Source organism: Drosophila takahashii, chromosome X (assembly GCF_030179915.1).
Source record: "Drosophila takahashii strain IR98-3 E-12201 chromosome X, DtakHiC1v2, whole genome shotgun sequence".
NCBI lineage: Eukaryota > Metazoa > Arthropoda > Insecta > Diptera > Drosophilidae > Drosophila > Drosophila takahashii.
In genome coordinates this window covers 6,622,724-6,640,540 of record NC_091683.1, presented here as the reverse complement: position 1 = coordinate 6,640,540, position 17,817 = coordinate 6,622,724, and the positions used below count along the sequence as shown (strand labels likewise).

The 17,817-nt window shown below is 44.4% G+C and overlaps 1 protein-coding gene across 1 annotated transcript; it reads right to left on the bottom strand.

Moving 5' to 3' along the window:
* Nucleotides 1–208: 208 nt before the first annotated feature.
* Cph (BCL11 transcription factor chronophage) lies at nucleotides 209–16,190 on the bottom strand. The gene is made up of 4 exons (XM_017145983.3): nucleotides 15,421–16,190; nucleotides 9,968–10,411; nucleotides 8,613–8,897; nucleotides 209–4,798 (listed from the first exon to the last, which is right to left on the bottom strand). The coding sequence occupies exons 1-4, from the start codon at nucleotides 15,473–15,475 to the stop codon at nucleotides 1,947–1,949; spliced, it is 3,636 nt and encodes a 1,211-aa protein (XP_017001472.2). The 5' UTR covers nucleotides 15,476–16,190; the 3' UTR covers nucleotides 209–1,946.
* Between the last annotated feature and the right edge of the window lie 1,627 nt (nucleotides 16,191–17,817).

Genomic DNA, 17,817 nt, shown 5'->3' with positions numbered 1-17,817 from the left:
TCCTCGGTTTCGGAATCGTTTAAGTATAAAGTTTTCCTTTTTTCTGTTTTCCGTTTTATAGCTACAATTAATTTTCTAAGATTTAATGATAGTTTTAGTTTGCTTCGTTTCGGTATCCGTTTCGCCTCTTTTCTGTTTTTGTGGAAGAAATAAAAATAAAATCAGTAACCAAAAAAATTGCCAAATAAAACATAACTCGTGTGTGTGGTTTTTTTTAAATTTTCATTGATTTTTGTTTATTCAGTTTTCGCTTTATATATATATGTTCTATATATGTGAAACATAATGCATATTAAAACCTCGTTCTTAAATTTAGTACATGTCGAATTCCATAAATTATGTACGGTAAACTTCGTCGATAAAAACGTAGGAAATCGCCAGTATTAAGGCAGTTTTGGGATTCAACTGCTTTAGTAGGGGGATTTCCAGGTGGGATTTTAGATTTTATGTGTTCGATTTTCGGGGGACTCGAAACAAAACAAGGTTTAAACTAATTTCGCTCTCAAAAAGGTATTTTCACTACAAAAACAAACAATTAAATATTAATTAAAATTTTGGATTTTTGGATCTCAATCTTTTGTTTTAGTTTCAATCAAATAACGAAAATCAACAGCAAAAAAACAATTTATAAAAAAATTTACTCTCTCTTGTGTCCTTTCTACCTCCTTTTTCTTCCTATTCATTGTCCGTTCTCCTGCTCTCTCTATTTATCGTCTTTTTCGTTTTTCCCTTTTCGTCCTTCTGTCTTTTTTACTTTCTTCTTTTTTGTAGCAAGAAAACAATTTTCGTTCTCAGTTCTTCAGTCTTCTAAATCTAGTTTTTTGTCGTTTTCTTTTGTTTGTTTGTTTGTTGTTGTTTCGGTATTTTCTCGTTAATTGCTTCCTTATATTTCTTATATTTCACTTGAAGTTTTACGTACAAATTTGCATTTTCGCCTCCACTTTATCTCTCAATTTGCCTGCTGCCTCAATTTCTATGCTTGATTTTCCCCTTTTCATTTTCAGCTTAGACTAAAATTGTTTAAAAAAAATTTGTGTTTTACATTAATATTTATTTATGTATGTAAAAAAATTTGATTATTTTTCGTTTTCTTTTTCATTTAAATTACATTTAATAATAGAATTATGTCTAGGCAAAAAAATAAGGGAAGGAAAGGAGGGGAAATAAATCAGGGGGAAAATCGAATGGAACGAATACATACGATACGATAATAATAGTAATTAGAATTACGTTTGGGATTTTTACAAGTGTTCGTCTTTAGTGCTAGGGATCTAGATTTACTAAGAAATGTACATCGATGAAAAAAATATTCATTCATAATATTCATTATAGTTTAATGCCTTTAAGTTTAGAGTATAATTTTGCTTATTTTTGTGGAATTTTTTCATATTTTTTTTGTTTTTGCTTTCTTTTTACTTTTAGTCATAGTAGGTTTTTCATTCTATACAAATCCTTCGCCTGGCTTTTCACTTAGTCCTAGAAAATACACTGGAAAATGTGTGTCCACACAATCTTACTCACTAAGCGATTATTATAGGTATTTTTACGTATATTACTATGTACTATTTTTTTGTATATTTATAAATTACAAGCACGAAAAAAAAATGTTGGAAAAAAATGTGTGTGTTTTAGTTAAAGATTTAAGATACAAAAAAAAAGGTGTGTTGGTTTTTTCAAATCTTTAAAATTATATTACATAACGGTTATTGCTTTGGTATTAAATGCCTCTGGTCGTATTTTTTTTTCGTCGCCTGGAAGGAGCTGGATGGGGGGAGGGGCTTTTTTCACAAAAAAGGGGTCGTTCTATTTACAGGGGGGGTTTTAAATCTTTAAAAGATGCGCGACATGATGCGACTGCGACTGGTCTGCTGTTGCGGCTGCTGCAGCGGCTGTTGCGGCTGCTGTTGCGGCTGCAGTGGCGGCGGCATGGGGAAGCCACTGAAAAGTCATGCCTCCTCCTTCAGCGAAATGGGATGGACGCCCGTGAGGCTGGAGGAGGCGTTGCTGTCGTTGTCCCCGCTCACGCTGCCGGGCAGGGATAGGTTGTGTCCGCCGGTCACGAACTGCGGCGGATATCCCACCACCCCTCCGCCGACGCCCATGGGCGACAGTTGCTGCTGCTGCTGCTGTTGTTGCTGCTGCTGCTGCTGCTGCTGGGCGGCTGCCTGGATATGCTGGGCCGCAGCCTGGGCCGCCTGGGCGGCAGCCACTGCATTTGCGGCCGCTGCTGCCTTGCCCTGATTCACCACACACTTGCGCATGTGCTTCTCCAGCGTCGAGGGCACACTGAAGGGCATGTCGCAGAAGCGGCAGCGGTACACATCCTTGCCCGTCCTGCCGTGCGTCTTCATGTGCCGCGTCAGCTTGGAGCTCTGGGCGCAGGCGTAGGAGCAGAGCTCGCACTTGTACGGCTTCTCGCCGGTGTGCGAGCGCCGGTGAACGGTGAGGTTGGAGCAGTTCTTGAACACCTTGCCGCAGAACTCGCAGGTGTCGTTCCGCTGGCGGCTCTCCTTCTTGAGCAGGGGTCCTTGAATCAAGGAGTTGGCTCCTCCTAATCCCAAGGGTTTCAGTTTGAGGTTCTCAAAGAGAGCTTCATTACGATGCAAAGCCTGCGACATGCCCCACCAGTCGCCGCCGTCCATCTTCATCCGCTTGCTCAGCTCGAAGGGATTGGGGAAGGGATTGAAGAGCGGCACCTGCGAGGCGGCACCGCTGGCATCCTGCGGCTGCTGGAACATCTGGCAGTTCTTGGCGAACTCATCGCGCAGCCGCAAAGCGGCCACCGGCAGGCCATTCATCTTATCCCCCGGATTGCGATTATTATTATCCGTTGCAGCAGCGGCAGCGGCGGCTGCGGCGGCGGCAGCGGCTGCCTCCTTGCGTCCCGACTCCTGCAGCGCCTGCTTGTAGGCCTCACTGTACTGGGCAATGTTCGAGAGGCCGAACTTGTCCATCAGCTCGCCCACGAGGGAGGTGGCTCCGGAGCTCGTGGTCTTGGGACTCTGGCTCTTGCCATCCAGACGATTGCTCACACTCAAATCCTCCGCCTTGTAGTCCATCTCCTCGCAGTCATCCAGCTCGTCCTCGTCCTCATCCTCGCCATCCAGATCGTTGTCGCCCATCTCCTCCTCGGACTCCTCGGGATTGGGATCCTCGTCGTTGTCCTCGGCCTCATTGGTTTCCAAAGAATCCGCATTACTGCCATCATCCTGGTTGCCATCCTGCTGATCCTGGTCATCGCCCGGACTGCGATGCACTCGCATGTGCTTCATCAGCTTCTGGATGTGCGAGCACTCAAAGTCGCAGGCGGTGCACTTGTACGGCTTCTCGCCGGTGTGCGTCCTCTGGTGGATAATCAGGTTGTTCTCGAAGCGGAACTTCTTGTCGCAGTAGCTGCAGGCAAAGGGACTGGCATCCTGCATCAGCGACGCAACATCGCTGGTTTTCGACGGCGGCGTGCTGGCGGAACGCGGAGTGCTGGAGAGGATTAGGTTAAGGTTTCCGCTGCCATTCTCTGAACTGGTCTCGGCACCCTGCAGTTTCTCCGGCGGCGTCAGGGAATGGGGTCGCTGTTGCGGCGGCTGCTGTTGCTGCTGCTGTTGTTGCAACTGCTGCTGCTGCTGCTGCGAGGGCGAGGGGCTCGCGAAATGCGGCGATTGCTTCTGTCGAGGACTCGGCGAGCTCGAGTTAACAGTGCTGCCAGCTCCAGGGCTTGTTGTGCCCGCAAGCTGACGCAATCGCTGCGAGTAAAAATCCATCTGCTGCGGTTCCAGCTTCAAAGAGGAGCCACCTGCTCCTCCGCCTACTAAGCCAGTGGGCAGCTGTTGCTGCTGCTGCTGCTGCTGGGATTGCTGAGTGGGCGTAGTCTGCTGTTGCGGCTGCTGTTGCGGTTGCTGCAGGGATTGCTGCTGGGAGCTCAGGGAAACCGGAGGCAGTGCAGCCGGCGGCACGGAGCCCCGCTGACTGCCACTGCTGCTGGCCGAGGAGGGTGGCCTCGGCTCCACCACCACCGACTGCACGCCGTTCGCATTGAACTGCGCCTGGGCAGCGGCGGCGGCGGCGGCCAGATTGAAGCCATGGTGACGGAACTGCTCGCTGACCAGCTGCTCCATGCGGTAGTGGTCGGCGGGCGAGGGGCGGCCGAAGAGCGGCGCCACCGTAGGAACTACATTGCCAGGGGGCAGCGGCATGCGGAGCAGCTGGAAGGGATTGGCGTGCATCGCCTCCGGCGGCGGCAGCAGCGGATGGTGACGCATGCCGGCGGCCATGGCGGAGGCCAGGTTCTCCCTTTGTTGCTGCTGCACGCGCTGCTGTTGCTGCTGCAGCTGCAACTGTTGCTGCTGCTGCTGCTGTTGCGGTGAGCCTAGGTTGCTGCTGGTGTTGCTGCTGATGTTGCTGCTGTTGGCCAGCGAATTGGAAGCGGACTGGGAGCAACTAGAGCTAACCGAGTTGTTGTTGCTGGCGGCCACCGGACTGCTCCGCTTGCCCGCTGATGTTGCTGCGGGACTGGGCAGGGGATTCGAGGTCGGGCTGACCGCTGCTGGCTGTGGACTCGCCAGGCCGGAACCGGAAACGGAAGCTGCGGCAGCGGCGGCGGCGGCCAGGGCCAAAGCGCTGCTGTTGAGGGCGGCGGGTGTGGCCACCGTCAAGGTGGCTCCACCTCCACCTCCTCCCAATCCCAAACCGCCGGGACTCTCCACGTAGATCTTCACGCCATGCGAGTGCTGGACATGCTGGATGAGGCGCCAGGCGGAGGTGTAGCGGGTTTTGCACGTGGAGCAAGTGTAGTTGCTGGGTTCTGAAATGGAAAAAATTAAAAATAAAAATTAATAAAAAATAAAGAATATTTTTTTAAAGCGGATTGAGTTGACTTAAAGGCTTATCATTTCCTAGTTCTTATCTACCCTATATCAAGTATTTTTGGTAAAAATATGAATCCTCTAGCTTTGCTGGTTTGGTTAATCCATTCAACCTGCCAAAAATGTTAGGCATAGTTTTATACACTTTAAAAATCTCTTTAAATTGCATTACCCGCGCTTAGCTAGCATTTTTGGCCGCCTGCAAATTGAGGTTGCCTGGCAATTTCGTTATTAATTATTAATGAGCATTTTGCGGTGCGCCCCCAAATAAGGGGGCGTGGCAAGGGGTAGGGGCGCACGGATCCTAGCCAGTATTTATTTATTTATTGATTTTGCAGCCACGTTGGCATGCCAAAATGCGCCAGGACACGCATGTCGACCGGCAGGACGGAGATTGCCAATATAGCGAAGGATATTACACACACATATAGTGCAAAAACACATACACTCACATGTCCCTTAGTTTGTTGCGGTTTTGTCGCGACATTTGTTAATTTGCCATGGCGGAAATGGCAGCCCTAAAAACCACCCACCGAATGTCCTGCGTCCTGCGTATCCTGTTATCCCGTATCCTGCGACACATGTGACGCCGCCACCGCCCCGCGCAACAGATGTAAAATTGGAAAATTTATGAAAAATGCGCAAAGAAGACACTTTTCCTTTTTTCTAATAAATAAAAATTGAAAGCCAAGAAGGCGAAGCAGGACGAAGCAGGACGAAGGACCTGGCCACATGTCGCCACCGAGGACAACAAGGTGTTAATGCCAACCGAAACTATATGGAACTACCCCCGAGATGAGGACGCCCTCTGCATTTAAATGACGCCTTTAAAACGCACGGAATGAAAATTTACCGAAAAATTATCCATAAAAATGAATGTGGAAATGGAAAGGCACGAGACACACCACACTTTTCCTTTTTTTTAACACAATTTCTGTTTTTTTTTTTTATGACAATCCACGCATTAAACTTCTGCAGGCAGCAGGGGGCGAAAAAAGGAAAGGAAGCAGCTTCCTGGCGCTGTCAAAGGTGAGTCGTGTTTAACATGATTTCAACGCGACCCTTCGGCCAGCGGCTTATAGGTATATGCTATAAGGTATAGAGGTTGAGGATCCCGATCCCGAGATCAGGGATCGCCGGCGGCCCGCATGCCACAGGAAATGCAAATGAATCTGACAGATAATACGTTTTCAATGCCTCATCCCCCGAAGGAGCCGGAGCAACCCTTGAATGCTGTCCGCGGAAAGGGTTGTGCGATCAACGAAACGACAAAAAAAAGAGGTAAAAGTTGTCGAAAAACATCGGGCATTATATATTTCACTGTCTGATCTTCTGATCCTTGATCGCACAGCTCGCGATGCGCACGCGCTTCTAAATAATTATTTGGTTAGAAAAAAAGAGAGGTAAAAACACAAAAGGCGCGGGCTTGGCACGTTCTGATTTTCTGTCAGCTGTCGAAGGCCTCGAGTTTCGACACGGAAAATAAATTTGAATATTATTTAGGATGCAGCGTAAGAAAAAAATGGTTCAAAAGGATGTTTTTTTCTAGCTAATAATGGTTTTAAAAATATATTCAGTTTAATTTATTTACAGCTGCTTTCTTTTTTTTAATATAATTTTATAAAACCCAAAATAAATAGGGTTATTTCACACGCATTTTAACAGAATTTCGGTTTTTTTCTAGCTAAGGAAAATATATTTAGTATAATTTATTTACAGCTGCCTTTTATTTAATATTATTTATTTAATCCCAAAAAAATCCCTATTTTATACTAGCAGTTTCTCAGCATTTTTCTCCCTCTGCACAGCGGATGTCCTGGCACCGGAAATGGCAAATTGACCGCCCGGAAGTGCAGTGCGGCTGGGCACAACGGTGCGTATGAGCAATTTTTCGGGTGGCCAGCGGGTGGCGAGTGGTGATGAGCTTGTGAAAGGGTTGTGTTGTGTTGTGTGTGTGCGACAGCGTAATGGGATAATTGTTGCAGCTCTGAAGCCGAAGCCTCGCCAACTGTCAGCATCCAGCATCGTAAGCCACTGGCTTTGTGTATCTGTATCCTTTTCCGGATCTCTTTCTCTTTTTCCGGAGCTCCGCAAAAGGACAAAGGACAATGGGGCGACATCTAATCCTCGACAGGACGTGGAATTGCATGAGCCAAAGGCATTAGCCATTGATTTCGACCATTCGACCGTTGAGTTTTTTACACTCTCTCCTTTTTTTCTCGCTTTTTTTGCTGGCTTAGTGCCAGCATGAGTCAATAATTGCGGTCTGAGCTTTGACCCTTAACCCTTAGCAAGCCCCCAACCGCCCACAGTTAACCCTTAACCCTTAAACCTTGATGGGGTTTCATTGTCGCTGCGGTCGCGACATGCTGAGCCTCGAAATTGATAATTAACACGACTCGCTGGCTGACAGACAGGTGAAAAGTCCTGTGCCAAGGACATGTTGCATTTACACTTTTTGCAACAAATATACATATACAATATCCATTTTGTTGACAGTTGTCGCCGCTTCTTTTCTTTTATTCAGCTGACTGGTTGCCATGGCGTATTTATAATTACCAAATGGCCAACAATGCGCCGAAAGGAGGGAGTTAGGTTGGACAGCCGAGCAGTAAAAAGTACAGAACAGAAAAAAAAAACAGAAACAGAAACAGAAAACAATGCGTAATTAACGCAGCTCTGTATCTGTGTATCTGTATTTCCAGATGTATCTGTATCTCGATATCTCCGTGTATCTCTCTCTCCGCCGAGTTGTCAGTTGGCATTGTCAGAGCGAAACAACTTTTTTTGTTGCCTTATTGTCAGTGACTTTTGTTGTTCGCCGTTCGTCGGTGTCAAAAGCGCAAAAGTTCAAGGGTTAAATGATGGCGTATGTGTAGCTTGTATCTGGTATCTTGTAGCTACAAGTAGGGTTATGGGGATCTAGCAATTTTCTAACTGACACGCGACCTTCAGCTAACTCATATAAAAATTTTAAAAAAGGGGTATTTTATTATATTTATATTTTTCTATATTTTTTATTTATTTTTATTTTTGTTCTTCCCTCGAAAAATATTCCTTTGTGCGTGTGTCAAGTCCAGTGCGATGCCCTTTGTCCAGTCAAGTGGCCTTTCACCCCCTTTTTGGCATTCCTTAGCTGTTTTTGAGGCATTCAAATTGCCCCCGAAGCTTCGTCATTGTCCTGCTTTTACCCTTAGTCCTTGGTCCTGCAGGGATTTCTCTTCCCCCTTTTTTTTTTTTGCTTTGTTTTTGTTTTTGCTGCGGCTGTCTTTGGCTTTTCATCATCATCGTCATCATCATCATTTGCATTGAAATGTCAAAGTCAAAGGCCAAAGCAGAGGGCTTCGATTGTCGCGCTGTCCGAGTGTCCTTTTTCGTCCTGCCACTGCAGTTTATCAGCCATTGAGAGCTGCGCTTTGAAGTCCGCAGAGTCCAGAGTCCACATTTCGCACAGCCCGCAGTGTCCGCGCTTTTTTCACCCCCACCCCCCTACTATTATTTTTTCTTAGCCAACCCATTGGATTTCCCCCTGCCTTCCGCTTTTTTTTCCTTTCCACTCCTTTCCTTTCCCCGGATTTAATGCAGCTGCAGCTTATCGCCGAGGGCCCGCGGCCCGATCATCACATCAAACACATTTTTTATTCAACGCTCTTTGCTTTGGAGGGAATTTTAATTTTGCCACCCAAATATGCGACATGTTATTTGGGCAGGATGGGCAAAAATCATCAGGAAAGAGGTTTTTGGGAAGCTCACCTGTGTGGACTGTATTGGCCTCGGCATCGACCAGCTCCATTTTGGGCCGCTTGGCCAGTGACCGCTCCTCCTCCTCCTCGTCCTCCTCCTCCACCTCATCGTTGTGATGATGGTGGTGGTGCTCCTCCTCGTAGGGCTCCTGCTTGACCTTCGCCTGCTCCTCCAGCTCGCAGCTGCTGTCGCCCGACGACTGGCGCTCAATGGCCGCCGGACTGGAGGGGGCGGCATTCGAATCGAGGGTGGTGGCGCCCGTCTCGCTGTCCTTGGGCGTGGTATTGTCGTTCTCTGAAGGACACAACATTAGTTTATTTTATTAATAAATAAATACTATGGCAAATATTGAAATGCTTTTTTTTTATATTTATTTTGTTTTTTTTTGTATATCTAAGAACAAAAAATCAATTGTAATTTTTCAAAGGTTTTTATATTTAACTGAATTAATTTAGGTTTTTAATAAAATATAAAGAAAATTAAAATTATATTTTAGAGTTAACCTACAGTTTGTAGTTGTGCTAAAAGTTAGGATTTTTTTTATAGAATTTTTAATACTTATTATGGTGTATTTATTTTTGGAATTATTTACATTTATTTTTAGTTTTTAATATTTTATTTTAATAATAAACCTCTTGGAAAAATCTATAAATATTAAATTAAACTCCATAATTAATACTGAACATTTGTGAATTTATATTTGAACGCAGAAAAATCTATAAATTATATATTTATACCCGTTACTCGTAGAGTAAAAGGGTATACTAGATTCGTGCAAAAGTATGTAACAGCTAGAAGGAAGCGTTTCCGACCCCATAAAGTATATATATTCTTGATCAGGGTCACTAGCCGAGTCGATCTAGCCATGTCCGTCTGTCCGTCTGTCCGTCTGTCCGTCTGTATGAACGCTGAGATCTCAGAAACTACAAAAGCTAGAAGGTTGAGATTTCCCACACATATTCTTTGGCTTCCTACGCAGCGCAAGTTTATTTTAGCCGAGCGCCACGCCCCCTCTAACGCCCACAATCGCCCACTAACGATTTTAAAATGGGTCCTGCGCCCACATCTTTAAAGATTTCCGAGAAGTATAAATGCAATTTTGTTGTGTATATTTATACCTATCGAAATGTAGAAGACATTTTTCAAATCGGACCATTCATTAAAAAGTTATACGATTTATAAATTGTCAACATATATCTATCTCCCTCGCACTCCCTTTAGCTGAGTTACGATTATTAGTCGGGACACCAACCAGACACAGCGTTCGCACTCCCTTTAGCGGAGTGACGGGTATTAGATAGTCGGGACACCAACCCGACTATAGCGTTCTCTCTTGTTTTTAAGTAAATCTAGTAAAGACTCACCATCTACTAGACGCTTGGGCGTGCTGCTGGCTCCGTCGGCCAGCAGGTCCGCCGGACTCGGTGGTGGTGTGTGTATCCTGGAGCCGCTGGCCGTGCTGCTGGCCGCCGCTGCCGCCGCCGCTGCTGCCGCCGCTGCCGCTGCTGCTGCGACCGCTGCCGCGGCGGATGGGGCGACGCCGGATGTGCCGGACTTGCGACCGGAAATGGGGGCGGAGATCGAGGGGCGGCGATTGACGAGGCTCAGCGGACGACCCTCCTCGGCGTCGCGATCCATCTGCGGATTCTGGGTGTTCTGGGCGCACTGGCCGTAGTTCTCCTTGTTGCACTGGAGGACCTTGTGCTGGATGAACTTGACAATGTCCGAGAGGGCGAACGCCTTCTGGCAGGCGCCGCACGTGAGGATGTCCTGTGTGGCCACGGCATCGTTCTCTGTGGAGTCGGAATCTGTAAATTAGAGCAAATTCTTTATTAGATTTATATACCAAAAAATAGCAGAAATAGGAAAGTTCCCCAGTTTATTTGGCCGGGATTTATGGACCATCTTCATTAATTGCTCTGTGAAAATCCCCTATATTTACATATGGCCAGTTAAGTAAATATGCCAGTGCGAATGCCAATCTCCGTGCACTTTAATTTATTTGCCAAATGCCGGGGGAACAGCAATAAAAACAAACCGCCCTAGAATTTATTTGCATATGTGGGTGTGGGTTTGGTTTGGTTTGCTTTTTTCCCGGTGGAAGGAATCTGAATTCAGGATTTTCGGTTTTCGGTGGTGGATTGATTGTGTTGTGTGTGCATGACCATAAATTCCAGTAGCTCTGCAATTAATTCGCCTGCTTTTTGCTATCCATATGTAGTATCTGCGGTTGTCATGGCTTATCTGGCCCAGAAATTAGCAACACCAACTGCGAAATGTATGTTCCACATTTCAGTTTCAGTGGCTGAACAACAACTTAAGCGCCCCGAAGGCAGTTCAACTTTTGTTTTCCGATTCCATCATCGACAGCAGTTGATTGACCAGAATGGTGAGAGAAAAATACAAGGGGACGGGACCTTTTGTAGCCGCAGGACACTCGAGGGAAAAAGTTGAAATCGAAAATGCACAAGTTTTCGGTCAAGCGAAATATTCTTTTTCTCTTTTAATAGCAAAATATATATTTTTGGAACTTTATAAAATATTATATATATTTATTAAATACATCCCACTATTTATTACATTTTTATAATTTACAAAATAATAAATATATATATTTAATATGTCCAACTATTTATTACTCATTTTTTTTACCCATCAATTGTGCTTCTTTAATCGAAGACATCATCCTCAATTACACAGGACATCCCCGCCACACACAGTTGTCAATTAGGAAATAGATCTATGAATTATTGACTCCCTGTCGCTTTGCCACTTGATATACAGGACATACAGGATATACACGATATGTGATGTATTTTTTATGTCCATTCCGTAGGGCAGTTCGAATTGCGGCCAATTTGCGATTTGCCCGGGTCCAAAAAAACAATAACTAATGCGCCCTAAGCGGGGATATATTTTTTCCCTATTTCTATTTCTCCGCCCTTCCAATTGTCCTTCTTTTTTTATCAATTGATTGTCCTGCGAGGTTGCGATTCTCGCATGAGGGTGATATACGCCCGTAATTTCTGCTGATTGAATGGGTGGGCTGCGCTATTTTTTTATTATATATTTGCCAAATTTTCCTTCCCAAAAAAAGGCAGAAAAAATATGTTCGATTGACCTTTTTGTCTACACGCTCATTTTCCAGCATTTTCCGATTATTAGTGTTTTATTTATTGATTGGCCGGCCAGCCGATTGGCCAGGCTGGAAAAACAAAGGAAACAGGTAAATGTAAAGGTATTTTTCTACCTGCTGTCTTTTCTCTGCCTCAAAAAAAGGGGCGTGGTTAGGCTAGGGGGCGTTGCCCTATGATGAGTATTTGCCTAAGCGATTAGATTAGATGTTTGCTTCGCAGATTAGCACAAAAACAGAGAAACAGACTGCAAGTTGGGATTATTTGTGAAAGGGAAAGGGAAAACTTATTGACAGCATGATGCACAATATTGCGCCAGCTGAAGAGGGTTAATAACATCTAACGGGGGGTTAGGTGGGGGTTAAAACAGGAAAACAGAATCACAGCCAAAGGAGAAAGGTGAAAGGGTGTGAAGCTGTCAAACGTGTCAGTTGGTCTGACAAGTGTCAACAGAGTCCTTGCCAAATAGATTTCATAAAAGTGCCAGCTTACGGAGACCGAAAAGTCATAAATTGCATTAACCCTTTTGCCTTTTTTCCCTTTTTTGACCAAATCGAATGCGATTTAAGCAGATCAAATAGTCAATATATTGTATATATAGAGAGAGATTAATATTTCATATTTCTTTTCCTCCTGCACTTTCATTTCCAATCACCAACTAATTTGATATGCATTTTTGATCTCTTGATAAATTTCTATATTTTTTCTTCTGTAGAAATCACAATTTATTAGCTGGTCGTGTGATGTCATTGGCATCTTTTACCCTCTTTTATGCAATAGGCGTAATTAATTCAGTCGCAGAAAATAAATTGAAGTGCGTCGATTTGTTAACCGCGCAGCTTAAGTCAAATATTTACGAGCTGTGACTTTGGCCCAAAGCACTCCTGGCCATTTAATGCAAGCCGCAGGCCATTAATATACCTCACCCCCCGAAAAGGACTATATATATCCTGAAAAAGGGGGCGCTAGCCAAGTAGGACAATTAAGAATTAACATATTAATAGAAGTTTTGCGCAAATTATCAGGACAAGAAAATATGAAATTCGTTTTGGCTTCTTCTTCTGCTTGTATTTTTGTTATTTATAACGCTCTTTCTCTCTCGTGTGTTATTGACTGCCCAGAGGGGCGTTGGGCGGCGGGGGGCGTGGCAAACAATACGTTGATTGTGCTAATTTATGCCCCCATCCATACACACACCAACATATAGACACAAGGAGTCGAAGGATTCGAAGGATTCGGTTTTATGGCCCAAAGGTTATGGGTGGCCTGCCTCTATCTTCGGGGGGATGCCATAAAAACCAGGCAGAGAGCGCCACATGGTCGTCCTAGTCGGCTGTTTTTAGGTGCCTTCGCAGGACGAAGGACGAAGGACACGGGACACACAGGATCCCAATGAAAAATGGCGTCAGCCACCAAAAACTGGACCAACTATTGGCGGGGGAAAGGGGAAAAATAAGTGTGGAAAACTTTCCTATCTTTAAGGAAACTACCAAAAATATTTATTAAATCTTTAAATAATTAAAAACTATATATTGACTACCAAGTGCTCCACTTCGTTGACGGGTAAATAAAAAACAACGTCGAAATAATCATAATAATAATAACGAACGCCCCGAAAATGCTGAGTAAATATTTAAAGACGTTTTTTTTTGTTTTGTTTCTTTGAAGTATTGTTTCTTTTTTGGCCAACTCATTTAAAAGTTGAACAAAAGAGGGTTAAACAAATTCATTTTGTGGCAGGCGATAACAGTCAACGGGGGCGTAGTATTAGTAGTAGTAAATCTATATATATATAGAGGTTGTGTCCAACAGGCGGTTATTTTTCTTTCTTTTTTTTTTTGACAGTGACAAAGCGACGTCAGCAGCTGAAAAACTCAAAAAACTGAAGTCAAGCGGCCCCCGACTTAATTTGTTTAAACAAATTACGTGTGGATAACACAACACAGCGATACGGGGATACATGGAAAGGTGTTTAGCAGCTGAAACTATAACAAACAGAACATGGTATATGGTATATGGTATACTACATACTTGTACCCCTGTTGTATATAGCAATCACAATGATTTCTGTTGTGCGGGGGCGCAACATTGTATATATAGGGTATATATATAGAGTATCGGAACCTTATCAACTCGAGCGGTCGCCTTCGCAAAGTGTTTTAGCATACAAAAATTTGGTTTTATTTGCCTACCGTTCCGTTCTGTCCCCTTCCCTTTCCCTTTCCCCAATAGAGCCTCGTTTTCAGAGGGGGGTTTTCGGGGGTTCAGGGTAGAAAACGAGCAGAAGAAGCGGTTAGCCAAAAGCTAGCGCTGACTGCTGATAACACCCGCATATGGCGGCAAGGTAAGCGACTGACTGGATATCTGGACAAACAAATGAGCAAACAAATGGAACTGGAACCCCGAACGACCGACGACCGGAGACCGGAGACCACAGACCCGTAGACGGACCCAGTTACCCCGCCAGGTTGAGTGAATGAGCCATATGCAAATATGGTCGCGGCCTGGAATCGGGCATTAACATATAGTCCACGTGTGCGAGTGTCTGTGTGTTAAAGCTGGACACACATGGCGACTGATAAGCCAAAGGAAATGGGCACAAGGTATGGGATATGGGATAAAAAAACCGGGAAAAACGAAGAGCATTCAACCGAAAGGGCATAGCAATTAATATTTATTTATAGCTGATGATAATTATAAATGTGATTCTTTAAATAAAAAATATAATTTAACTGGAGGTTAAAGTTCCAGTTAATTTTAAAAATATTTTAAGGCTTTAATAAAATACAAATATAATACTATACTATCTAATGTTTTATTAAATCATCTAATTATTAAGAAAGATCCTAAACACTAACCCTCAGTTAACTAACAACTGTACTTCCGGTTAGCTTAAAATCCAATTGGTCTTTTGAAGTCGCGCCTTGTTTGAACATCCGTTTGTAATCGAAATGTAAGTTTAAGGTGGACCGCTGGCAAAAGACCCGCTCTATTTGCTTTCGAGCCAATGAAATGTTCCCATTGTTGTTCCCTGCTCACTTCTTTTGATAAGACATATGTGGCTTGTAAGTTTTACTTTTCATTTTCAGGTCGTTGTTTTTTCGTTCCTTACTTTTTGTTTTTGTTTTTTGTCGCTAAAATATTTGTATTTGTATTTGTATTGTGAGCAAGGTGCAGAGTGGCGATATAGAGAAGTTTGTTTTATTCCCCGAAAGTCAACGACAGCCACGACGGACATATGTAAATATAGCTGCGATCCATATAGGTAGGTAAGTAGGTTGCCTATAGAGGGGGGGGCTATATCGCCATGTGTGGGTGCGGGCGTTGGCTTATTGTTGTTCTGGTTGTTCTTCCCAGTACAACGCGCTTATCAAAAATTGCCTGTTCTTTTTTTTTGTTGTATCTATTTGGGGGACAACATAGCGCAACAACAGCGAATGATTAAAGAGACACCCGTGAACAGCAATGGTAAAAAGAAGTACCGCTCGAGAACCCAATGGAACCTGAACAGGAAGAGCTGTTATACGAATTTCTGGGAAGTTCCAAGAAATGCTGCGGTTATCTCAGTCCAAGATACACGCCTCTGGGCAATTGCTTATTGGGAAATATTCTATTTATATGACAAGGGTTTTTGGGGATGGTCACTAGGGCTTGGGATCCCAAGATATCGGAGGAAAACTTACGGCTCAGCGAACGGAATCCATGATCCTCACTGATCGACAGCATTTTGTTGTACATCTTGAGTTTTGTTTTAAAAAAAATAATTTGTGTATTTGGTTTTTGGTTTTATGTTTTGAACTCTTAACACATCACAATTATTATTTTTGTTTTTGTGGTTTTTGGTTTTTAAAAAAAATAGTTTTTGTGGTAAAAAAAAAATAAAGCGAAAGGCACAAAATGTTTGTAGTGACAGACACACACGATCGTAGGTAATCCAATTGTCCTGCGTGTGGTTGTCCCAGAATGTTTGTTTTTTTTTTGTTTTGGTTTTAGCACTTTAGCACAAGACACGAAGCGGTAACGGTTAGGTATCGGTTGCGTATCGGTTAAACCGTTTCGAGTGATTGTGTGGGGAATGCGAGGTAATATGTGTTGTATGTAGTAAATCGACGTGTTTGGCCGAAGGATCTAAATCTGAATCGGAGTTTGAATCTGAGTCTGATTTCGATGAGGTCGTGTGTAGTGTGTTGTTGACCCCTCGGAGGCTTCACGTGGACTGACAGCTAGTTGGCTTCCTGGGACGCTCGAGGGTCGACGGTCGACGACGGTCCTGCCGTTGAGGCTGTGCGGTCGCCGTCGACGTCGGCAGAGGCAGCGTTTTTTTACTCGCACTCGCACACACACTCACCGCTCTTCTTTCCCTTTGACCCTCGAGGGTCGGGGCTAAAAAAAAAAAAAAAAAACAACCGTATAGGAAAAAAACGTGTGTAGTCACCACTACACACACACACGGGCAGGGGTTGCTTGTCCGTCTCCCTCTTCCTCTCTCGCTCTCGCCCTCTCTTCGCCTCTCCCTCGCACATGTTCGAGTTGCGAGTGGACCAAAGGAGAAATATATGGGATATGGGAATATAAGGGGGATGAATTCATCTGCGGACGGCTGTCCGTCGCTGCCTGCGTCAACGTCGGCAGCGACGGCAACTGCTCCCCCGTTGCCCCCCCTTCGATAAGAAAATCTCCCCTCTCTCTCTCTGGGAAAATTGGGAAAACAACCGTTGACTGTCCGCTGCTAATCGCTGCCCAAATTGAGTTGTTAGCCAGCAGCAGAGGGTTAAAACTATAACTATGTCATGTTGAATTGGAAGGGGGGAAATTGGGGAGGGGGTCGAAGATAGAGCGAACGAGTTGTAGAGCAGTTAACCAACTGACCAATGACAGGGTCTCACTTGGGGTTGGTCACGCGACGGATCCTAACTGAGGATAACTAAGGAAACTAGTAACTCAAGGTATCCCAAGAAAACTATATTTGGTATATCCACTATGACTCTATTATAATATTAGATGCTTGAAGATGGTCGCTTGTCTAGGGATCCTAACTTGAGATAAGCGAAAAAAAGTGTGATCTTATAAATTATCAATTAATTAATAGAATTTTTTTACATTCTTATATCAAAGGTATTTTCAAAAATCATCAAAATGACCAGTTAACCATATTCCCCTTCCTAACTAAGTTTCTTCCTTGTAATATCTATCTTATTTCTAAGGAAAGTCATATTCTTATTGGTTATCTTCATTATTATGAAGAGAACATAGCGTTGTCTTCGTTTTGATTAGCTTGAAAAGAGATCTTCGTTAGTTTTGGATAGTTTTTAGTTTCATGGGATCATGTTTAGCAGGCAGATCATTTGGTATTATATAGCAAGGGGGATGCTTGAGATTCTGCTTCAGTTGAGTGAGCTATTTATGGAGACAATGCTCCACAGATCCTGGCAACGTCGGAGTTCCTTGAACTCTCTCCTTCTCTCTCTTTCTCTGGGGATCTCAGGGATCTCTCGGTAGCATCGCTTATCCCAGCATGGGATGTGCGCAGTTCTCTTCTCTGCAGTTCCCATCGCGGAAGCTGCGCAATAAGTGTGGCGACCAGCCCCGATCTCAGAAAAATAAAAGTCCCCTTCCGCCAGAATACACATATATCTAATAATAGCGGGGATTCGGGGAAGAGGAGATTGAGATGGAGGATGGAGGATGGACAGGCGGATGCGTAACATTTTCTAAGACTTTCTTCTTCTTCTTCTTCTGCCTCGTTGCTTAATCCTTTCCTATTGTCAGGGGGTAAATGGATTTTTTTTGTTCCTCATGTGTGTTGTTTTTTGTGTGCTTGTGTTGTGTTTTTTTACCCTGCTTCTGATATTTTTTTTGCGCGCGCATTTGATTTACCCCTCGAAGGACGCAGGACGAAGACGCGGCGGCGCCTGCGCAGATGCGAGCTGCCTTGTAAAAGGATGCTGCTAATGTCCGGGAACGCTAAGATCGAAAAGAAAAAAACTCGTCTCCCTTCCCCTTTGTGCGCCCTAATCAAACGCCAGGGGAGGACATCCCCTCCCCGCACAGGACATCCAGCCCGCGTCCTGTCGCCTTGC

What these genes read in the sequence shown, in the direction of transcription:
- Cph (XM_017145983.3), bottom strand. Translation starts at nt 15,475, where the DNA reads ATGTACAACAAAATGCTGTCGATCAGTGAGGATCATGGATTCCGTTCG. An exon ending in TGGATTCCGTTCGCTGAGCC is followed by an intron (nt 10,412 to 15,420) that starts GTAAGTTTTCCT and finishes TCTAATTTACAG; the next exon opens with ATTCCGACTCCACAGAGAAC. An exon ending in GGCCAATACAGTCCACACAG is followed by an intron (nt 4,799 to 8,612) that starts GTGAGCTTCCCA and finishes TTTCCATTTCAG; the next exon opens with AACCCAGCAACTACACTTGC.